The following is a 21,159-nucleotide window of genomic DNA, read 5'->3' as shown; positions in this document are numbered from 1 at the left end:
ATATTTGGCATGTGACATCATCGTAACTATTATCCTCTATGAAGATTGTTCAAATTGTGCCCCTGGGGTGAAAAGAGGCCCTGCCCCCCGAGGGTCACAAGTTTTACCAAGACATATAGGAAAAAACTTTAAAAATCTTCTCGTCTAAAACCACAAGACCTAGACCTTTGATATTTGGTATGTAGCATTGCCTTGTGGTCCTCTACCAAAAATATTCAAATTATTACCCTGGGGTGAAAAGAGGCCCCGCCCCGGGGGCCTCAAGTTTTACATAGACTTGTATAGGAAAAAACTTTAAAAAATCTTCTTGTCTGAAACTACAAGACCTAAACCTTTGATATTTTGTTTCTAGCATTGCCTTGTGATCCTCTTTGAAGATTGTTCAAATTGTGCCCCAGGGGTGAAAAGAGGCCCCGCATAGGGGGGCCAAAGTTTTACATAAACTTATATAGGGAAAAACTTTAAAAATCTTCTTGTCTTAAACTGCAAGGCCTAGGCTTTTGATATTTGGTGTGTTGCATTGCCTTGTGGTCCTCTACCAGAATTGTTCAAATTATTACCCTGGGGTGAAAAGATGCCCTGTCCCGGGGGTCCCAAGTTTAACATAGACTTATATAGGGGGAAAAAAAATATTTTTGTCTGAAAGTTCAAGGCCTAGGCCTTTGATATTTGGTATGTATCATTGCCTAGTGGACCTCTAACAGGATTGTTCAAATTATGCCCCTGGGGTTATTAGAGGCCCCGCCCTGGTGGTCACTTGTTATACGAGTTATATAGGAAAAATACTTAAAAAAATTATCAGATCATATTTCCTAGACTGTTTTATTAGCTCACCTGTCACAAAGTGACAAGGTGAGCTTTTGTGATCGCGCAGCGTCCGTCGTCCGTCCGTCCGTCCGTGCGTAAACTTTTGCTTGTGACCACTCTAGAGGTCACATTTTACATGGGATCTTTATGAAAGTTGGTCAGAATGTTCACCTTGATTATATCTAGGTCAAGTTCGAAAGTGGGTCACGTGTTTTCAAAAAGTAGGTCAGTAGGTCAAATAATGAAAAAACCTTGTGACCTCTCTAGAGGCCATATTTTTCATGGGATCTGTATGAAAATTGGTCTGAATGTTCATCTTGATGATATCTAGGTCAGGTTTGAAACTGGGTCAACTGTGGTCAAAAACTAGGTCAGTAGGTCTAAAAATAGAAAAATCTTGTGACCTCTCTAGAGACCATACTTTTCAATGGATCTTCATGAAAATTGGTCAGAATGTTCACCTTGATGATATCTAGGTCAAGTTCGAAACTGGGTCACATGCCATAAAAAAATAGGTCAGTATATCAAATAATTAAAAACACCTTGTGACCTCTCTAGAGGCCATATTTTTCATGGGATCTGTATGGAAGTTGGTCTGAATATTCACCTTGATGATATCTAGGTCAAGTTCGAAACTGGGTCAACTGTGGTCAAAAACTAGGTCAGTAGGTCTAAATATAGAAAAACCTTTTGACCACTCTAGAGGCCATATTTTTCAATGGATCTTCATGAAAATTTGTCTGAATGTTCACCTTGATGATATCTAGATAATATTTGAAACTGGGTCACATGTTGCCTAAATTAGGTCAGTAGGTATAAAAATAGAAAAACCTTATGACTTCTCTAGAGGCCATACTCTTCATGAGATCTTCATGAAAACTGGTGAGAATGTTCACCTTGATAATATCTAGGTCAAGATCAGAACTGGGTCATGTGCCTTCAAAAACTAGGTCATTAGGTCAGATAATAGAAAACCTGGTGACCTCTCTAGAAGCCATATTTTTCAATGGATCTTCATGAAAATTGGGTCATGTGGAGACAGGTGAGCGATTCAGGACCATCATGGTCCTCTTGTTTTATTATTTGACCTATTGTCCTAGTTTTTGACGGCACGTGGCCCAGTTTCAAAACTGACCTAGATATCATCAAGGTGAACATTCTGACCAATTTTCATGAAGATCCATTCAAGGGTATGGCCTCTAGAGAGGTCACAAGGTTTTTCTATTTTAAGAACTACTGACCTAGTTTTTGATTGCAGTTGACCCAGTTTCAAACCTGACCTATATATCATCAAGATAAACATTCAGACCAACTTTCATACAGATCCCATGAAAAATATGGCCTCTAGAGAGGTTACAAGGTTTTTTCATTATTTGACCTACTGACCTAATTTTTGAAAGCACGTGGCCCACTTTCTAATTTGACCTAGACATCATCAAAATGAACATTCTGACAAAGTTTTATGAAGATCCATTCACAAGTATGGCCTCTAGAGAGGTCACAAGGTTTTTCTATTTTTAGACCTACTGACCTAGTTTTTGACCGCACAGGACCCAGTTTTGGACTAGACCTAGATATCATCAAGATGAACATTCAGACCAACTTTCATACAGATCCCATGAAAAATGTGGCCTTTAGAGAGGTCACAAGGTTTTTCTATTATTTGACCTCCTGACCTAGTTTTTGAAGGCATATGACCCAGTTTCAATCTTGACCTAGATATCATCAAGGTGAACATTCTGACTAACTTTCATACAGATCCCATGAAAAATATGGCCTTTAGAGAAGTCACAAGGTTTTTCTATTATTTGACCTACTGACCTAGTTTTTGACGGCACGTGACCCAGTTTTGAACTTGACCTAGATATCATCAAGGTGAACATTCTGACCAATTTTCATGAATCTTGTGAAATATATGGCCTCTAGAGAGGTCACAAGGTTTTTCTATTTTTAGACCTACTGACCTAGTTTTTGACTGCATGTGACCCAGTTTCGAACTTGGCCTAGATATCATCAAGCTGAAAATTCTGACCAATTTTCATAAAGATCCCATGAAAAATGTGACCTCTAGAGTGGTCACAAGCAAAAGTTTACGCACGGACGGACGACGGATGCTGCGCGATCACAAAAGCTCACCTTGTCACTTTGTGACAGGTGAGCTAAAAACCTTTTGACCTCTATAGAGGCCATAGTTTTCATGGGATCTGTATGAAAGTTGTTCTGAATGTTCATCTTGATGATATCTAGGTCAAGTTTGAAACTGGGTCAACTGCAGTCAAAAACTAGGTCAGTAGGTCTAAAATTAGAAAAATCTTTTGACCTCTCTAGAGGCCATATTTTTCAATTTATCTTCATGAAAATTGGTCTGAATGTTCACCTTGATTATATCTAGGTCAGTTTCTAAACTGGGTCACGTGCGGTCAAGAACTAGGCCAGTAGGTATAAAAATAGAAAAACCTTGTGACATCTCTAGAGGCCTATTTTTCAATAGATCTTCAAGAAAATTAGTGAGAATTTTTACTGTGATGATATCTAGGTCAAGTTCAAAACAGGGTCATGTACCTTTGAAAACTAGGTCAATAGGTCAAATAATAGAAAAACCTTGTGACCTCTCTAGAGGCCATATTTTTCAATGGATCTTCATGAAAATTGGTCAGAATTTTTATCTTGATGATATCTAGGTCAAGTTCAAAACTGGGTCACATGAGCTCAAAAACTAGGTCACTATGTCAAATAATAGAAAAAACGACGTCATACTCGAAACTGGGTCATGTGGGGAACAGGTGAGCGATTCAGGACCATCATGGTCCTCTTGTCATATTTACCTGATGTACCAAAGTGATTGCATGTCATCGTACTGTGACCTTGACCTACTTTATTGTTTTTTGAGATACAGCCTTGAAATTTGGATGACATGTACAGTTTTGCATACCGATCTTAAAACTGACTCAGATACCATGAATGTGACCTACTGACCTACTTTCTAATATTTTAGCATATTTTAGTTTGCCATTTGAAACATGGCTCATATTACTCAGGTGAGCAATTTAGGGTCATCATGACCCTCTTGTTTATTCAAAGTGTGCATGACACAATTTCTTGAAGGCAAACATTTCTTATAAACAGAAAAACTATGAAGTCAAAGCTATTGGCCAGAAAAGATCTGAATGGACTCTGGCCCCAAACTCTGGAAAAAGGGACTTTGATTTTGTCAGCAACACTGCAATGCATATAGGCAAACATTAATTTAAAAAATACTCCATGTATATCAAAGACCTAGACCACCTCCAACACGACCATAAACTCAAGACAAACATTTAAAGATTGCTCCATGCATGTCAATGCTTTTACTAGGACAAGCTACAACCTAATGTATGACATTGATCTTTGAGACAGGGACTCTATACTGTGCCTCATTCTTGCAAACATTTCTGTCCAAAAAAACTGCTTCATGTATGGCAATGTTTTACCAGAGTCACACCCCAACCTGACATTTGATACCGAAGTGTGACTGATCTACATATAGGTAAGGGCCTGGGATTTGCATGACACTCCTTCCCATCGAGGTAAATACCAAAAAGATTGCTCCATGCATCTGGACAAACTTGGACAAGACATACATGAGGACTGGCCACAGGTGATTGACATTTTATTCATAAAAGTATCACAAAGTAAAAAAGTATAGGACAAAACGGCATAGTGCCTTTTAATAGTTTAAAAGGACCATTCCCCTACACAAGCCAATGTACAATTTCAGGACAAGATTTCACTTAAACTGGTCAAAATAACAGAACTGGATAAGCCCTAAAGTCATGTCTTACAGATGGATGAAGGAATAGATATAACAAGTCTCCTCGAATACAGTGAACTATATATTTCATATAAGAATGAATTTATACAATAATGTACAAGATGCCAAAAGACTGCATTTTCTCGATTTAGCATATTCCTAGTAAATGAAAAATGTAAAAAGCCTGGTTACTAATTTTCCAACACTGAAATAATTGAAACCGGAAGCTCATTAATCAGAGTTCCTTTTCAATTTAAGGTAGCAGACCAGTATTGATACTTTGCAACTTCCGTGTGTTGTTACTTTTTCTCCTTTGGTAATTCGACATTCTTCAAACCTAAAGAAACTCAAACTGCACGTGGCTTTCTTTTAAAACCAGAGAATGCCGAAACTGTAAAGAATATTACATTATTTACCTATCATTATGTCTATTATCTTAAGTCTACAGACAGCTCTACAAACGTCAGGACAGAAAGGACATTGAAGATATATTTTCTTTCTCCTGCCCATATATTAGTACCCTTTGAACTCATTAAAGAAACCAAAAACTAAGTCAATCAGGGACTCTGAACCAAAAGAATACATCAGTTTTGATAGGGTTCAGTCTAACAGTGATCCTGAATTCAGGACTGAGTAATCACTTTTTCCAAAATTGCCTTAATATCAACCCTAAGCCTTTGTTGGTGTGTATAACATGCATAAACTTCAAAATTCCTAATATCAGAAACATACAGAAAGCAAGATAGATCCTGACACTCTGAATAATTTTTATACGCCCGTTTGAAAAACGGGACGTATTATGGGAACGCCCCTGGCGGGCGGGCGGGCGACGTCCACATACTTTTTCTGGAGCATATCTTCTACATGCATGAAGGGATTTTGATGAAACTTGGCACAGTTGTTCATCATCATGAGACGGAGTGTCATGCGCAAAAACCAGGTCCCTAGGTATAAGGTCAAGGTCAAACTTCGAGGTCAAATTCAAGAATGACTTTGTCCGGAGCATATCTTCTTCATGCATGGAGGGATTTTGATGAAAGTTGGCACAATTGTTCATCATCATGAGACGGAGTGTCATGCGCAAGAACCAGGTCCTTAGGTCTAAGGTCAAGGTCACACTTAGAGGTCAAAGGATACAAGAAAGAAAACTTTGTCCGGAGTATATCTTCTTCATGCATGGTGGGATTTTGATATAACTTGGCACAAATGTTCACCACCATGAGGCTGAGTGTCATGCACAAGAACCAGGTCCCTAGGTCTAAGGTCAAGGTCACACTTAGAGGTCAAAGGATACAAGAATGAAAACCTTGTCTGGAGCATTTCTTCTTCATGCATAGAGGGATTTTGATATAACTTTGCACAAATGTTCACCACCACGAGGCGGAGTGTCATGCGCAAGAACCAGGTCCCTAGGTCAAAGGTCAAGGTCACACTTAGAGGCCAAAGGTCAGATACAAGAATGACTTTGTCCGAAGCATTTCTTCTTCATGCATGGAGGGATTTTGATGTAACTTGGCACAATTATACACCATCATGAGACGAAGTGTCATGCGCAGTTCCCTTCTTTAGAATTACTTCCCTTTGTTGTTACTATAAATAGCTTATATTGTAACTTTTTCATTACTAGTCGTAGGGAAAAATCGAGACCACTTTTCTGTAGTACAACATGCATGCTACATCCAATTATGAGGTGTATTTTGACCAATCTCTACCTGGTAAAGATTTTTGTGTGGACTTACAATTTTTTTTTTGATTTTTTTTTTTTTTTTGTGGACTTAGAAAAACAAATGACTTACAATGATTACTAAACAACCACAAAATTAAAATTCCATTTGCAAATACAGGTGCTAGAGTAAAGAAATTTGCTGTGACGGGCGTATATTGTGACATTCTGGCACTCTTGTTGTCCTTATAAAGAAAACTGTTAACTCTGTAACAGTCATTCTTATTGTACACTTATTATATGGCAATGGCAGGCCTGAAGTGGTTATTAGCACGACTAAACCTGTATTGGGCAAGGGTGTAGCCAGAGTGCCAATATAGGTTTAGGAGTGCTAATGACCATGTAAGGAATGTCATTGCCCTTTAATGAGTTGTTTATTACATACCTGAACACTATAAAGATTACTCGGTTGCTTGAATCAGTTAATTATATAAAATATCGACATTAACAACTGCTTCATTATGGTGATACTGTAAAATGACATCACTTATCCATGGTGGCCAATAACCAGTTATAATGCCAGTTTGCGGTAATATGGCTTGGGTTACAGGATGTTGTACTATGCAATTTTGTAACTGTTATAGTTATAATGCATACTGGCATGCAAGTAGTCCCCGGACAGGAATCGCATATATTTCGTCCCCAAAAGCCTAAACAAAACCAAAAATAAAAACGATTATCATATAAAAATACCTTAGCTCCGGTATTACCAGTTTAGGGGTTTTCCTTTGAAATGACGTCACGTTCGCGGGGAATAAGCGAGGCCCGAAAAGGGGTCTGTAGAACGTCAAATTTTAACATGCTCGATAGTAATGCCCGGACACCATTTTTTAATGAATATATTTATTGGAAACTGCCCATATGAGCTGGAATTATGAAAAAGACAAATGGTATTTTATATAACTGTAAAAAGATCGAACGTTTGAGTCAAATTTATTTGTCCCAGCCACACGGAAAATTGCGACAACAAAAATAGAATAATCATGCTTAAGCCACGGCAATAACTGACTAATCGAACAAATTATGAAATATTTTGGCACATTAGTATTGTTGTCACAAAGAAAATAAGTTTTTTTTTGTTGAACATGTATGTATCGTCTGCTAGTCGTAAAGACATGTAGCCTTAATTTTAAAACCCTCCAGACTGGCCTTTCTTGCGCATGCGCAATAAAAACGGAAGCCCCGCCAGTGAAAATGTAAACAAGTAACCATGCGGAAGGATTTTCATGATTATTATATTCATATGATAACCTGTGAAAAAATAAACTTGATAAACTTCTCCAAAACAAACGTCTGTATGATTAGGCACAAAAAAATGTAGACGTATCGCAAAATTAGAGCGTTGCGGGAACGTGTCCGGTGACTACTGCTGTCTGGGGACTACTCGCGTGCCAGTATAATATAGTAATTTAATGCAATAAAGGCACTTGTATTTCTTCAGGTATCCAAAACCATGGAGACAACTTTCAATAATAAAAAGTTTTGCTCTTTGAAAAAAGCACATATTCAACACTAGGCATGATATCTTTCCATTTCATTTTAGGACTGAATGTTTGTTGTTTTTTTTTTATACATTTCTACTTTACAAACCACCCCAAGATTTCTGGTAAAACAAAATATATATGATAAACAGCAAAATTATTGTTGATATTGTGTTGGTGTTGATCTTTCTAGTATTATGGCAAATCCATGATGATTTACAAGTAGTCCAAATGTTGTTTATATCCATATAGATGCACAAGAAACAATGTTCAATTTTTAGCTCATCTGAGCCAAAGCCTCGTGGTGAGCTATTGTGAACGCTCAATGTCCATCTTGCGTCCGTCAACATTTTCTAAAATAAAACTTCTTGAAAACCACTGGGCAGAATTACACCAAACTTCACAGGAATGATTCTTGGGTGGCCCCCTTTCAAAATTGTTCAAAGAATTGAATTCTATGCAGAACTCTGGTTGCCATGGCAACCGAAAGGAAAAAATTTAAAAATCTTCTTGTCCAAAACCACAGGGCCTAGGGCTTTGATATCTGGTGTGTGGCTTCATCTAGTGGCCCTCTACCAAAATTGTTCAAATTATCCTCCTAGGGTCAAATATGGTCCCGCCCCAGGGGTCAGATGGTTTATATAGACTTATATAGGGAACATTTTGAAAATCTTCTTATACAAAACAACACGGCCTAGGGCTTTGATATTTGGTATGTAGCATCATCTAGTGGTCCTCTACCAAAATTTTTCAAATTATCCCTCTAGGGTCAAATATGCCCCGCCCCGGGGGTCCCAAGTTTTACATAGACTTATATATGAAAAAAAGTTTAAAAATTTTCTTGTCTGAAACCACAACACTAAGACCTTTGATATTTGGCTGGTAGCATTGTCTTATGGTCCTCAACCAAAATTGTTCAAATTGTACCCCTGGGGTGAAAAGAGGCCCTGCCCTGGGGGTCCTAAGTTTTATAAAGACTTATATAGGAAAAAAACTTCAAAAAAAAAATCTTCTTGTCTAAAACCATACGACCTATGCTTTTGATATTTGGCAGTCCTCTACCAAAATTGTTCAAATTATGCCCCTGGGGTTAAAAGAGGCCCCGCCCTGGGGTCACTTAGTTACTATGCGAGTTATATAGGAAAAAATACCTAAAAAATCATTTGATCCTATTTCCAAGACTGTTTAATTACAATTATCTGATGACCCCAAGTATTATGATGTTACTTGACTGTGACCTTGACCTACTGACCTACTTTCTTGTTTTTTTAAGATACAGCCTTGAAATTTTGATGACATACACAGTTTTGCACACCAATCGTAAAACTGAATTTCACTGACCATGAATGTGACCTACTGACTTTCTTAATATTTTATCATCAGTTTGATCTTTGAAACATGTAGCTCATATTACTCAGGTGAGCGGTCCAGGGTCATTATGACCCTCTTGTTACAGTTTTACAGTACCTTACTACAAAAATACAAGGTTCCCTCCATGAATATTTGAGAAAGTCACAATAAATCTTTGACTACCGATCTTCAAATAGATGGAACAGCCAAAATGACCAGTCTGCTTTAAATCTGAACCAGATTTTGGATAGAAATACAGTTCCTTATTTTGACTGATACAATATAAGATCCTTAAATCCAAGGAAAAATCTCATAGTTTTGTCAGTTTAGTTCTGAACTTTACTTTGAGAAAAATGAAGTTTTAGCTATCACAGAATGTTCTTTTTGAAATTTTGATTGCTACACCATTTTGTTACTGGTTGTCATGATCACTGGAAAGTGTCACCCTTCACATAACTGCACCAATGTTGTTCATACGAAAATACTGAGTTGTCATTTTCTTTTTGTAACAAGAGCAGCCCCTGCAGTGCCTTGACCTTTGACCTGGTGACCTTAAACTTTGACCTGGTGACCCCAAAGTCAATAGGGGTCGTGTACTAAATAAGTACGTTTAGCATGTGAAGTTTGAAGGTGCTGTGGTTCGCAAGTAAAGTGCCTTCATGCAAAAACTTAACATTGGCCCCTGTGACCTTGACCTTTGACCTGGTTACTCCAAAGTCAGTAGGGGTCGTGTACTCAATAAGTACTATCAGCAGGTAAAGTTTGAAGGTCCTGGGTGCAGTGGTTTGCGAGTCAAGTGCCTTCATGCAAAAAGTTAACATTGGCCCCTGTGACCTTGACCTTTGACCTGGTGACCCCAAAGTCAATAGGGTTGGTGTATTCAATAAGTACTATCAGCATGTGAAGTTTGAAGGTCCTGGGTGCAGTGGTTTGCGAGTAAAGTGCCTTCATGCAAAAAGTTAACATTGGCCCCTGTGACCTTGACCTTTGACCTGGTGACCCCAAAGTCAGTAAGGGACGTGTACTCAATAAGTACTATCAGCAGGTGAAATTTGAAGGTCCTGGGTGCAGTGGTTCGCGAGTAAAGTGCCTTCATGCAAAAAGTTAACAGACGAACGAACTAACGGACGGACAGTTGAAAACTAATATGCCTCCCTTCGGGGGCATAAATATACATAGAGAATGTAAATATCCACTATTAATCCACCATTTCATTTCTACATCAGTTCACCATTTCATTCTCTATTAATCCATCATTTTTCTTTTAATCCACCCTTTTTATTTTCTATTAGTTCACCATTTCATTTTCTATTAGTCCACAACAGTAATGCTGCTTGAGCCATTATTTGTTATCAACAGACAGTTCTTTGTGTAGTCATACAACAGAGCCACAGGACCTTTCTGACTGATCCTATTTGCTGAAACCATCTCCAAAGGACAATCTCCACCATCTTTGTTAAACATGACAACATTATTTGACTGTGAACCAGACAGAAATACAGTGCCTCGCCTGGTTACACACACTCCCCTCGTAAACCTAAGCCTGTCATCCTGAAGTTCATATTTCAGGCAGCCATCCTTGTCTAGACAAAGAGCTCCGTCACGACCATTTGCAATAAAAATTGAATTATTCCTAACAGCAAGGTGAACAGGTGACAGGTGAATAACTTCTCCAAAGGGTCCAACGACATCAGTAATGACATCTTTAAGGTCACCAGACAAACTGTATACTCTTATACCACCTCTGAATGACACCCACAAGTCACCAGCAAAATAAGCCATCCCCCAGGAACCTCCATCTTCTACTGAAATATATCTTAATGAATGCTCATCAAAATTATAACCATTAATTGTTAAAAAGACTATGGTATTATTCTTTCTTTTCACTGCAACTTCATTCTTTCCAGTACAACAAATACCTGTTGGTTCACTGATAAATTCACAGACATATTTTGCCACATAGTTTTTATCTAGTTTCTTCATGTTTCTGTTCCTTTGGTCAACTATAATAATGCTTCCATCCTGTAATTGACATAAATCAGGAATCAAACATTTAAACTTGTCCTCATGTAATTCCATATTAACTGTTTTGATTTCCAATTCTTTCTGTTGCTCAGCTATGTTTATTTGACCAAATGCTTGTTTTTTCATTACTGCATCACTTAATCCTTCATCTTCAGTGAATATAACAACTTTATGATTTCTTGAAGTATTTTCTTTGCATAATGTTTTTGCATCAGCAGCAGCCTTCTGTGCAAGTTTAACTTGAATGAATCTTTGACCTTTATCCATCTGAACTGCCATATCAATTTTCTTCTTTCTCTCTTCCAGTTTTCCAATCATCTTGTTCACACTGGACATATCTTCGCCAAGCTCTTTCTTAACCTCACTGTACTTTTCATTCATTGTTTCAGTTGCTAATATCTCCATATTTTCTATGTTGTCTATCATTTTCTTTTTCAGATCTTTGATCCTTCCAAGTATGCTGGCTTTCTGCTCTTCAGTTTCTGCAAGGATCTTTCCCTTCTTCTTACTCACATCAATAAGTTGCTCATAAATGTCATTTATTTCAGACTGTAAACTTTGTAGCTCATCCATGCTGTAACTACCTTTGACTGCATGATCTATATCCCTTACTCCACTACAAGACCTGAAAACAAGAAACGCGGCAATGCCACGAAACCAGGTTTTCAACATTTCTCATAAGAATAAAAAAGTATACTGAATCACAGTGCACCACTTTAAAGCACAACCCTAATCCTAAACCCTAACCTAACCCTATTTTTAGTAACAAGGACCTTGACCCTGATCCCAGAAACCCCAAAATCAATCCCAAGCTACAACTTTAAAGCACAACCCTAACCCTAACCCTATTTTTAGTAACAATGACCTTGACCCTGATCCCAGAAACCCCAAAATCAATCCCAAGCTGCAACTTTAAAGCACAACCCTAACCCTAAACCCTAACCCTATTTTTAGTAACAATGACCTTGACCTTGATCCCAGAAACCCCAAAATCAATCCCAAGCTACAACTTTATATAAGTTTTCTATACACCAAGTTTCATCATGATAGCTCATTCCTAAGTTAAGTTATTGACCGGAAACCCTTTTTCTATTTTAAGTAACAGTGACCTTGACCTTGACCCCAGAAACCCCAAAATCAATCCCAGCCTTTGTCTTGATATAAGCTACATACATACCAAGTTTTATTGAAATATCTTTACCGAAACGAAAGTTATTGACCGGAAACACCAGTTTGACGTCGCCGCCCGCCCACCCGCCGACATACCCCAATCTAATAACTCAGGTTTTACGAAAACCTGGTTAATAATTGATATGTATACATGTAGAGCGGGGTCGGGCATTTCCGACTGGCGTGTCTGAGCCGAACATTCTTACATGACGTCGTAACTTCTGTCAGCGACATTGCACAAAGTTCTAAACCGGCCAAAACAATCAAAATTGGAAGCCTCACTCGGTTTCTACATATTGATTTTACACACACGTTACAGTGATGCTTAAACTTCGACCCAGTAAGTATACCAGACACTGTTAATAAAAATTACTTAAAACGATAAGGTTGCGAACATCACAAGTTAAGGTTTTGTGTCTAAAGCATTTCTGTTTGTGGCTTTTATAAGTAGATAAACACATTTGTATACATTTTACTATGTTTTCATGGCTGTTGGAGATCAATGGACCACTTTAAATGACGTAATTTGTGTGTTCGGAAATACACTAATGAATTTTCACAGAGCGTCTTTTTCCGAACACAGTTTGTATTGTATTTAGTACTAGACCGAACGTTATGTTAACTGTCTTATAAAGTTCATAGATCTATGTATGTCCAGTTGGCTGAAAAGTTACCCATACTCATCAAACTTACACACATTTATTTCGGCAAAGAAATAATATTTTCTCAAAAATTAGACCCCCAAAAATGCACCATATGCCACCATTTTAAATTTTCCAGGGGAGAGCCCTCTCCAGGGGGTATCCTCTCCCTTAATATTTAAACAAAAACAAGAGCACCGCCTTGCGGGTGCTGACGCTCATCTTGCTTGCTGTACAGGGTCATCTTATGATGGTCAACAAGTGTTGCACGTTTCAAAGCAATAGCTTTGATAGTTTAAGAGAAAAAGTTGACCTAAACATAAAACTTAACCAAGAAATCTGATATTTTCTAAGTCCAAAAGGGGCCATAAATCTTGCAAAAAGCAGGATGGAGTTATGTTTCTTGCTGTACAGGGTCAACTTATGATGGTGAACAAGTGTTGCAAGTTTCAAAGCAATAGCTTTGGTAGTTTAGGATAAAAGCTGACCTAAACATAAAACTTAACCAAGAAAACTGATTTTCTAAGTCCAAAAGGGGCAATAAATCTAACAACAAGAGATCACAGAGTGATCTTGGCGCCCACCAATGTGCCATTTTTGAGTGTTCCAAATTTCAAGACTTACTGACTAGCTCAAGGTCAAATTTCATTTCCGTACACAACAAAAATCTATGCAAGTGGTCCAAATTTGAAGGCTGTAGCTTGAGAAATGTAAAAGTAGGTCACTAGGTCAAAATCCAGGTCAAATTTTACTCCGAAATACAAAACTATGCATGTGGTCCAAATTTGAAGCCTGTTCCTTCAAAAATGTGAAAGTAGGTCACTAGGTCAATGTAAAGGTCAAAGTTTGTTTCGGTACACAAAACTATGCATGTGGTCCAAATCTGAAGGCTGTAGCTTGAGAAATGTAAAAGTAGGTCACTAGGTCAAAATCAAGGTCAAATTTTATTTCGGAATACAAAACTATGCATGTGGTCCAAATTTGAAGCCTGTACCTTAAAAATGTGAAAGTAGATCACTAGGTCAATGTAAAGGTCAAAGGTCATTTCAGTACACAAAACTATGCAAGTGGTCCAAATTCGAAGGCTGTAGCTTGAGAAATGTAAAAGTAGGTCACTAGGTCAAAATCAAGGTCAAATTTTATTTCGGAATACAAAACTATGCATGTGGTCCAAATTTGAAGCCTGTACCTTAAAAATGTGAAAGTAGGTCACTAGGTCAATGTAAAGGTCAAAGGTCATTTCAGTACACAAAACTATGCAAGTGGTCCAAATTTGAAGCCTGTACCTTCAAAAATGTGAAAGTAGGTCACTAGGTCAATGTCATGGTCAAAGTTTTTTTCGGTACACAAAACTATGCATGTAGTCCAAATTTGAAGGCTGTAGCTTGAGAAATGTGAAAGTAGGTCACTAGGTCAAAATCAATGTCAAATTTCATTTTGAAACACGAAACTACGCATATGGTCCAAATTTGATGCCTGTACCTTCAAAAACGTGAAAGTAGGTCACTAGGTCAAAATAAAGGTCAAAGTTTTTTCCAGTGCACAAAATTATGCATGTGGTCCAAATTTGAAGGCTGTAGCTACAGAAATGTGAAAGTAGGTCACTAGGTCAAAATCAAGGTCAACTCATGTCAAGGTTCATCTTGCCACTCAAAAATATACATGTGGTCCAAGTTTGAATGTTGTAGTTACTGACAAGAACATTTTAAAAGCTTTTCCCTATATAAGTCTATATGAACCATGTGACCCCCGGGGCGGGGCCATATTTAACCCTAGGAGTATAATTTGAACAAACTTGGTAGAGAACCACTAGATGATGCTACATTACAAGTATCAAAGCCCTAGGCTTTGTGGTTTGGACAAGAAGATTTTCAAAGTTTTTCCCTATATAAGTCTATGTAAACCATATGACCCCCAGGGCGGGGCCATATTTGACCCTAGGGGTATAATTTGAACAATCTTAGTTGAAGACCACTAGATGATGTCACATACAAAATATCAAAGCCCTAGGCCCTGTGGTTTTGGACAAGAGGTTATTCAAAGTTTTTCCCAATATAAGTCTATATAAACCATGTGACCCCCAGGGCGGGGCCATATTTGACCCCAGAGAAATAATTTGAATCATCTTGGTAGAGGACCACTAGATGATGCTTCATACCAAATATCAAAGCCCTAGGCTCTGTGGTTTTGGACAAGAAGGTTTTCAAAGTTTTTCCCTATATAAATCTATATAAATTATAGAAATAAACAAAGGGCCATAACTCACTCATAAATTGTTGAACCAGTCTGATTTTCAGGGGGACACAACTAGGGTACCAATACATCATTCTGACAAAGTTTGGTCAAAATCCCCCCAGTAGTTTCTGAGGAGATGCGATAACGAGAAATTGTTAACGGACGGACGGACGGACGGAATGACGGACGGACGGACCACGGACGCAGAGTGATTTTAATAGCCCACCATCATCATGATGGTGGGCTAAAAAGCAAGATGGAGTTATGTTTCTTGATGTACAGGGTCTGCTTATGATGGTGAACAAGTATTCCAAGTTTCAAAGCAATAGCTTTGATAGTTTAGGAGAAAAGTTGACCTAAACATAAAACTTAACCAAGAAATCTGATATTTTCTAAGTAGAAAAGAGGCCATAAATCTTGCAAAATGCAAGATGGAGTTATGTTTCTTGCTATACAGGGTCAGCTTATGATGGTGAACAAGTATTCCAAGTTTCAAAGCAATAGCTTTGATAGTTTAGGAGAAAAGCTGTCCTAAACATAAAACTTAACCAGGCAACGCCGACGCCGACAACCGCTCAAGTGATGACAATAACTCATCATTTTTTTTTCAAAAAATCAGATGAGCTAAAAATGCACCAGAGGCCACCATTTCATACCTGCATCAGAATTTCTAGGAAAGAGATCTCGAGCTCCCTGATGCCCAATAATGAGGTGGTTACCCTCTCCAGTATCTCATAATTTAGATAAAAAAGGCACCACAGGCGGCCATTCCAATTACCTGTATTATAAAAAAAACCTCCAGGGCGTGAACCCCTGGCCCCCTAAAATGACAAGAATAACCCTCCAGTACCTTAAAATTTAGTCCCAAACACGCACCAGAGGCAACCATTTCATACCTGACCCCTTCCCCCACCCTACTCCCTCAAGAACCTCAAAATTTACACCAGAAAATGCACATGAGGCCACCTGTATTTCAAAACTTTGCAGGGGAGAACCCCCTGACCCCCTAAACTGACAGGAATATGCCCTCAAGTACCTCAAACCTAAGACCAAAAATGCACAAGAGACCCCCATTTCATATCCGTATAATAATCCTTAGGGAGACCCCCTTGACATCCCCTCCCCAACAGTGGCTGACCTATTTCATCTTTGCGCTTCATTCTAAACTTCTGCTCTTCTGCCCCCCCCCTCCCCCCACCCCAATCAAATATTTCTTGATCCGGCCTAGGGTCAAGGTATGTTAAGATCTGTTAAGATGAAAACATGCTTTATGTACAAACATAAATAGGAAAAACGTAACTTGTGACCAATCAATGCAAGTATTGCACACTTGCTTGTTTTATTGCATTAGCCCGCCGACTCGCACACATGCATATGCACCTTGACTCATTTAAAGCAAAATAAATAAATTAATGTCTCTAGATGTACAACAATTATATTAAAATTAGGGATGGCAACGAATAGCAATTTTGGTATTCGAATATTCGGTCAGCCTTCCGAACAAATATTCGAATATTCGGTCATCAAATAATCAACAAATCAACTCAAAATCTTATGAATTTTTCGTACCCTTAGCAGCGATCTGCATTAATTCTATTTTCATTTACACCGGAAGTAATTTAGACATTGACGAATTAAGACTGACTTATCGTTCTCATCGCTTGTTCATCTTTTTGAATAAAAAATATTTGTTATTTGCCTCCATTTACATATAATCTATATCTACTGGGTTTTACCTATTTTTACATGTTTTTACAGGGATGTAGCCCTCCCGTAAGTAAGGTTCACTCCACACATATTACACGTAGCCGACTTCTTATCAGATGATCGCTTGACATACTTTAAAAAGACAGGCGGCATTGCTTGCATTTTGACAGTAGATTCACGTAAAAGCATGAACAATATTTCCGATTAAACGGGGTGTAAAATTAAGACTGTGGGGGTGGGGGAGTCTTATAAAAGATATATTTTGCTTAACTTTACCCTCTGTCTGAATATTGAGTAGATTCTACTATTTTTTTTCCATACGAAATGCATTTATTATCAAGAGGAATCCATTTTACATAAAAATATTATTCATCACATTTGACTTGTTTACAACACTTTTCGGCATTTTTCTTTACTGAAATACATCTTGAATCGACTTTGATTGAAATCCGAGTCATTAGTTCAAGTGCTTTCTGATGAGTTTTAATTATATGCGGTTCGCACCTACCGAAACCAAGGCGATTTGTAACGGATTTACATCAATTGGGGACTAATAAAATTTCTAAAGGTAAGCAATTAGCGGTACTTACTACAGGGTACGATGTCATCACCATAACGATGTACAATATCGGCACGCTAATATACAAAGTGATATGTCTGACAGCGACGGAAGCCATTTTCGCGCGTATTTACTATGAGAGCGAATTTTTGGTAAATTAGATAAACGAACATACTGGTTCTTGCATTTGGTCTTTATTTATTTCTTATGATTTTATATTTTTTTCCGAATATTCGAATAGTGAAACAGTATTCGAATATTCGTGTCATATTCGAATATTCGTTGCCATCCCTAATTAAAATTGATAATTTGAGTAAAATACCTTTCTCCAGGAACTAACAGAATAGGCCCTAAAACCGTTCTTGACAGAAAAGGAAATCTTGACTGGCACAACACAAATTGCTGCTAACTAAATGGAAGAGGAAGACGCTGCTTTGTTTCCGTTTGGGGGTCTTTAATATTGAATGAAATCGTTCGCATTAGTTCTAATTAAGACTAAAAATAATCAAATGAAACGTCAAAATAAAATAGATCTAGCTAATTGCTGTCAATGTTTTGAAAATAAAACGTTTTGTTGTCTAATTTCACCTTTTTTAAAAAATACACTCATGTTCGGAAATAGACCTTTAGTCTGTTCGGCTGACACTCCATGTTCGGAAATAGACACGAGCGGTCACCTTCTTTAAGTACATGTTTTCATAGTTATATAACGGTTACAATACAAGTAAGGAGTATATTTCCGTACATTAGATAAAGGTGAGCTATAAATAACTGCCTAGTTCGGCAATACCCTCTGTCATTCATCACTATGGAGAATCACGCTTAAGTGTTCGGAAATGCCCGACCCCGCTCTAGTAACTCCATCCAAAACTCAAAATCATGAAAGATAGAATAGCACTGTAACCAGGAACCTGTTTGTCTACGCTTTTTATTTCATACTCGGATAATGACAGTACTTGTCTTAGCCACCACCTGTATTAAGCATTCCCAAGCATTAGGCAGCCAGTCAGCTAACTATCTAAATTTCCATTTTGTTCTAATTCCACTTGCCTTAAGCAACCACATTGTGTTGCTCCCTGGGCTGGCTGCTTAATACAGATTTGACTGTATATTTGTATAACATTAGTCATTGCTACTCTTGGTTTCTAAATGGTACCATATGTATGTTTTATAACAGGATGGAGAAAAATTGACTGGATAACAAGAGCACTGCTGTGGGAAGCTCAAAGAAGCCTGAAGACAGCTCTGAAGTTGACAGCGTTGAATAAAACACTTGAGGGATTGAGCAAATATGGAGGCCAGTGACTACTTGACTAAGTTGACAGTAATCATGACCTTTGTCCATTCCCTGCTCATGCTCCTATCATGTTTGAGAGAACATGTATTCTTAAGTTACTGGGCAGACACTAAATAACTAACAGATGGGCAGTCATTGCCGTCTCATAACATGTCTATCTGACTACATGTGTATTTAGTATCACAGTACCTAACTATGACCTTTGACTAAGAAACCTCAAAATCAGTATGGCTACCAGCAATGTGCTTAACAAGCTTGAGAATTATTGTTAAAGCATTCTTAAGTTGCTGAGCGAAAACCTAACTGCCAACAGACGTACAGACAGACAACCAATGCCTTCAAGTAATATGCCAGTCTGAACACAATAGCACGATAGTGACAATAAATGACCATCAACTTTGACTAATGAACTTCAAAGTAAAGATTTTGTGTTTTCTAAGAGTATGTGTTCTTTGCAGTAAAGGTCATAGTGATCTTGACCTTTGACCCAGTGACCTCAAAATCCCATGGGCAGTTCACTGTCAAGGCCAATGTACCTGCCAAGTAAGAGGACTGAAAGTCAAGGGTGACAACATGAGCAGGAAAAGTTTCTGAGCCAACAGTCTCTGTGACCTTGATCGTTAACCCAACCGCCAGAATATCAATAATGATATCCACTGTCTACCCAAAATATGCCTGCAAAGTTTGATGACTGTATGTCAAGGCATTCAAACTACTGAAAGGAAACAGTTTTTGTTTTGAAGGGCACTATGACCTTGACCCAATGACCGTAAAATCCATAGCCTTTCCAACCTGCCATACATTAAAACTTGCATCAGTTATAACTTCCATGATTTGTATATGTAAGTGACTATTGCACTAATGTAAGAACACCACTAACACCACTGATCTCGCTGCTGATGACAATAATCAAGATGATGAAAAGATATATCTAACATGAGTTTAATTAAAACAAGAGTGCCAGAATGTCACAATATACGCCTGTCACAGCAAATTTCTTTACTCTAGCACCTGTATTTGCAAATGGAATTTTAATTTTGTGGTTATTTAGTAATCATTGTAAGTCATTTGTTTTTCGAAGTCCAAAAAAACTCCTTAGCAGGTAGAGATACCTTAAAATACACCTAAAATTTGAAAGTAACATCTATGTTGTACCACAGAAAAGTGGTCTTGTTTTTTCCCTACGGTCAATTATAAAAAAGTTACAATATAAGTTATTTATAGTAACAACTAAGGGAAGATAATCTTAAAAACAAAAAACAAAAAACAAAAAAAAAATCCAAAAAAAAATTGTAAGAAGTCCACACAAAAATCGTTACCAGGTAGAGATTGGTCAAAATACACTTCATAATTGGATGTAGCATGCATGTTGTACTACAGAAAAGTGGTCTCGATTTTTCCCTACAGCTAGTAATGAAAAAGTTACAATATAAGCTATTTATAGTAACAACAAAGGGAAGTAATTCTAAAGAAGGGAACTGCGCATGACACTTTGTCTCATGATGGTGTATTTAAATTTTGCAAGTTACATCAAAATCCTCCATGCATGCACCCTACTATACTTTTGGCAAAGGAATAATTATTTCTCAAAATTTAGACACAGAAATATACCAGAAGCCACTATTTCATATCATGTGGGGAAGTTGGCAGTTACTTGCGGAGAACAGGTTTGTACTGGTACAGAATCCAGGAACACTCGTTAGGTTAACTGCCCGCCGTTATATAACTGAAATACTGTTGAAAAACGGCGTTAAACCCAAAGCAAAAAAAAAAAACAAAAAAAAAAAACTATTTCATACCTGTATTTTAAAACTTTCCAGGGGAGAGCCCCCTGACACCCCAATCAAGAGGGAAGTATCGTACCCCTCTTCAAATACTTCAAAATTTAGACCTAAAATACACCTGAGGACATCATTTTCTGCCTGTATTTTAGAAATTTCCAGGAGTCCCCCTACCTATACGCAGGTATGCCCGTGAATCCACATTATGTGACATAGAATACTCATGATGTCAATAATAATAATTACATGTATATGTTTTATCTTGTTAGAACTGTGGTGTCAAATGCTATGTTGCTTGTATTGCTTAAACTAAATGCTAAGCATTTCAATTTTTGCTCCGACAAAAGTCTAAATAATAATGATGCAAATAACAATTTTAAATAGTAAATTGATCATTTTCTCCAAAAACATAGTGACAAACATTATCAAAGATTACCAGTTGGTTCTGATAAAACAATTATATCAGAACAAAGGAGCTATGTTTAAGGGATTAACACCTACCATAATATTCTATTGATATTTTTCACAGCTGTGAAATGCAAGTGAAGTGTCACTGGTAACACATACATACTTCTTGTTCAACAAACTGGATT

At 37.7% G+C, this 21,159-nt stretch overlaps 1 protein-coding gene across 1 annotated transcript; it reads right to left on the bottom strand.

The window, feature by feature from the left end:
- Positions 1-4,666: 4,666 nt before the first annotated feature.
- On the bottom strand, positions 4,667-16,370 carry LOC128550115 (uncharacterized). Its single transcript, XM_053528337.1, has 2 exons — positions 12,141-16,370; positions 4,667-12,041 (listed from the first exon to the last, which is right to left on the bottom strand). The coding sequence occupies exon 2, from the start codon at positions 11,846-11,848 to the stop codon at positions 10,463-10,465; it is 1,386 nt and encodes a 461-aa protein (XP_053384312.1). The 5' UTR covers positions 11,849-12,041; positions 12,141-16,370; the 3' UTR covers positions 4,667-10,462.
- Positions 16,371-21,159: the final 4,789 nt, after the last annotated feature.

This window comes from Mercenaria mercenaria, chromosome 17, assembly GCF_021730395.1.
Source record: "Mercenaria mercenaria strain notata chromosome 17, MADL_Memer_1, whole genome shotgun sequence".
Lineage (NCBI taxonomy): Eukaryota > Metazoa > Mollusca > Bivalvia > Venerida > Veneridae > Mercenaria > Mercenaria mercenaria.
This window is presented reverse-complemented; position numbering and strand designations above follow the sequence as displayed.

Excerpts from the sequence above, each read along its gene's own strand:
- LOC128550115 (XM_053528337.1), bottom strand. The coding sequence starts at position 11,848 with ATGTTGAAAACCTGGTTTCGTGGCATTGCCGCGTTTCTTGTTTTCAGG.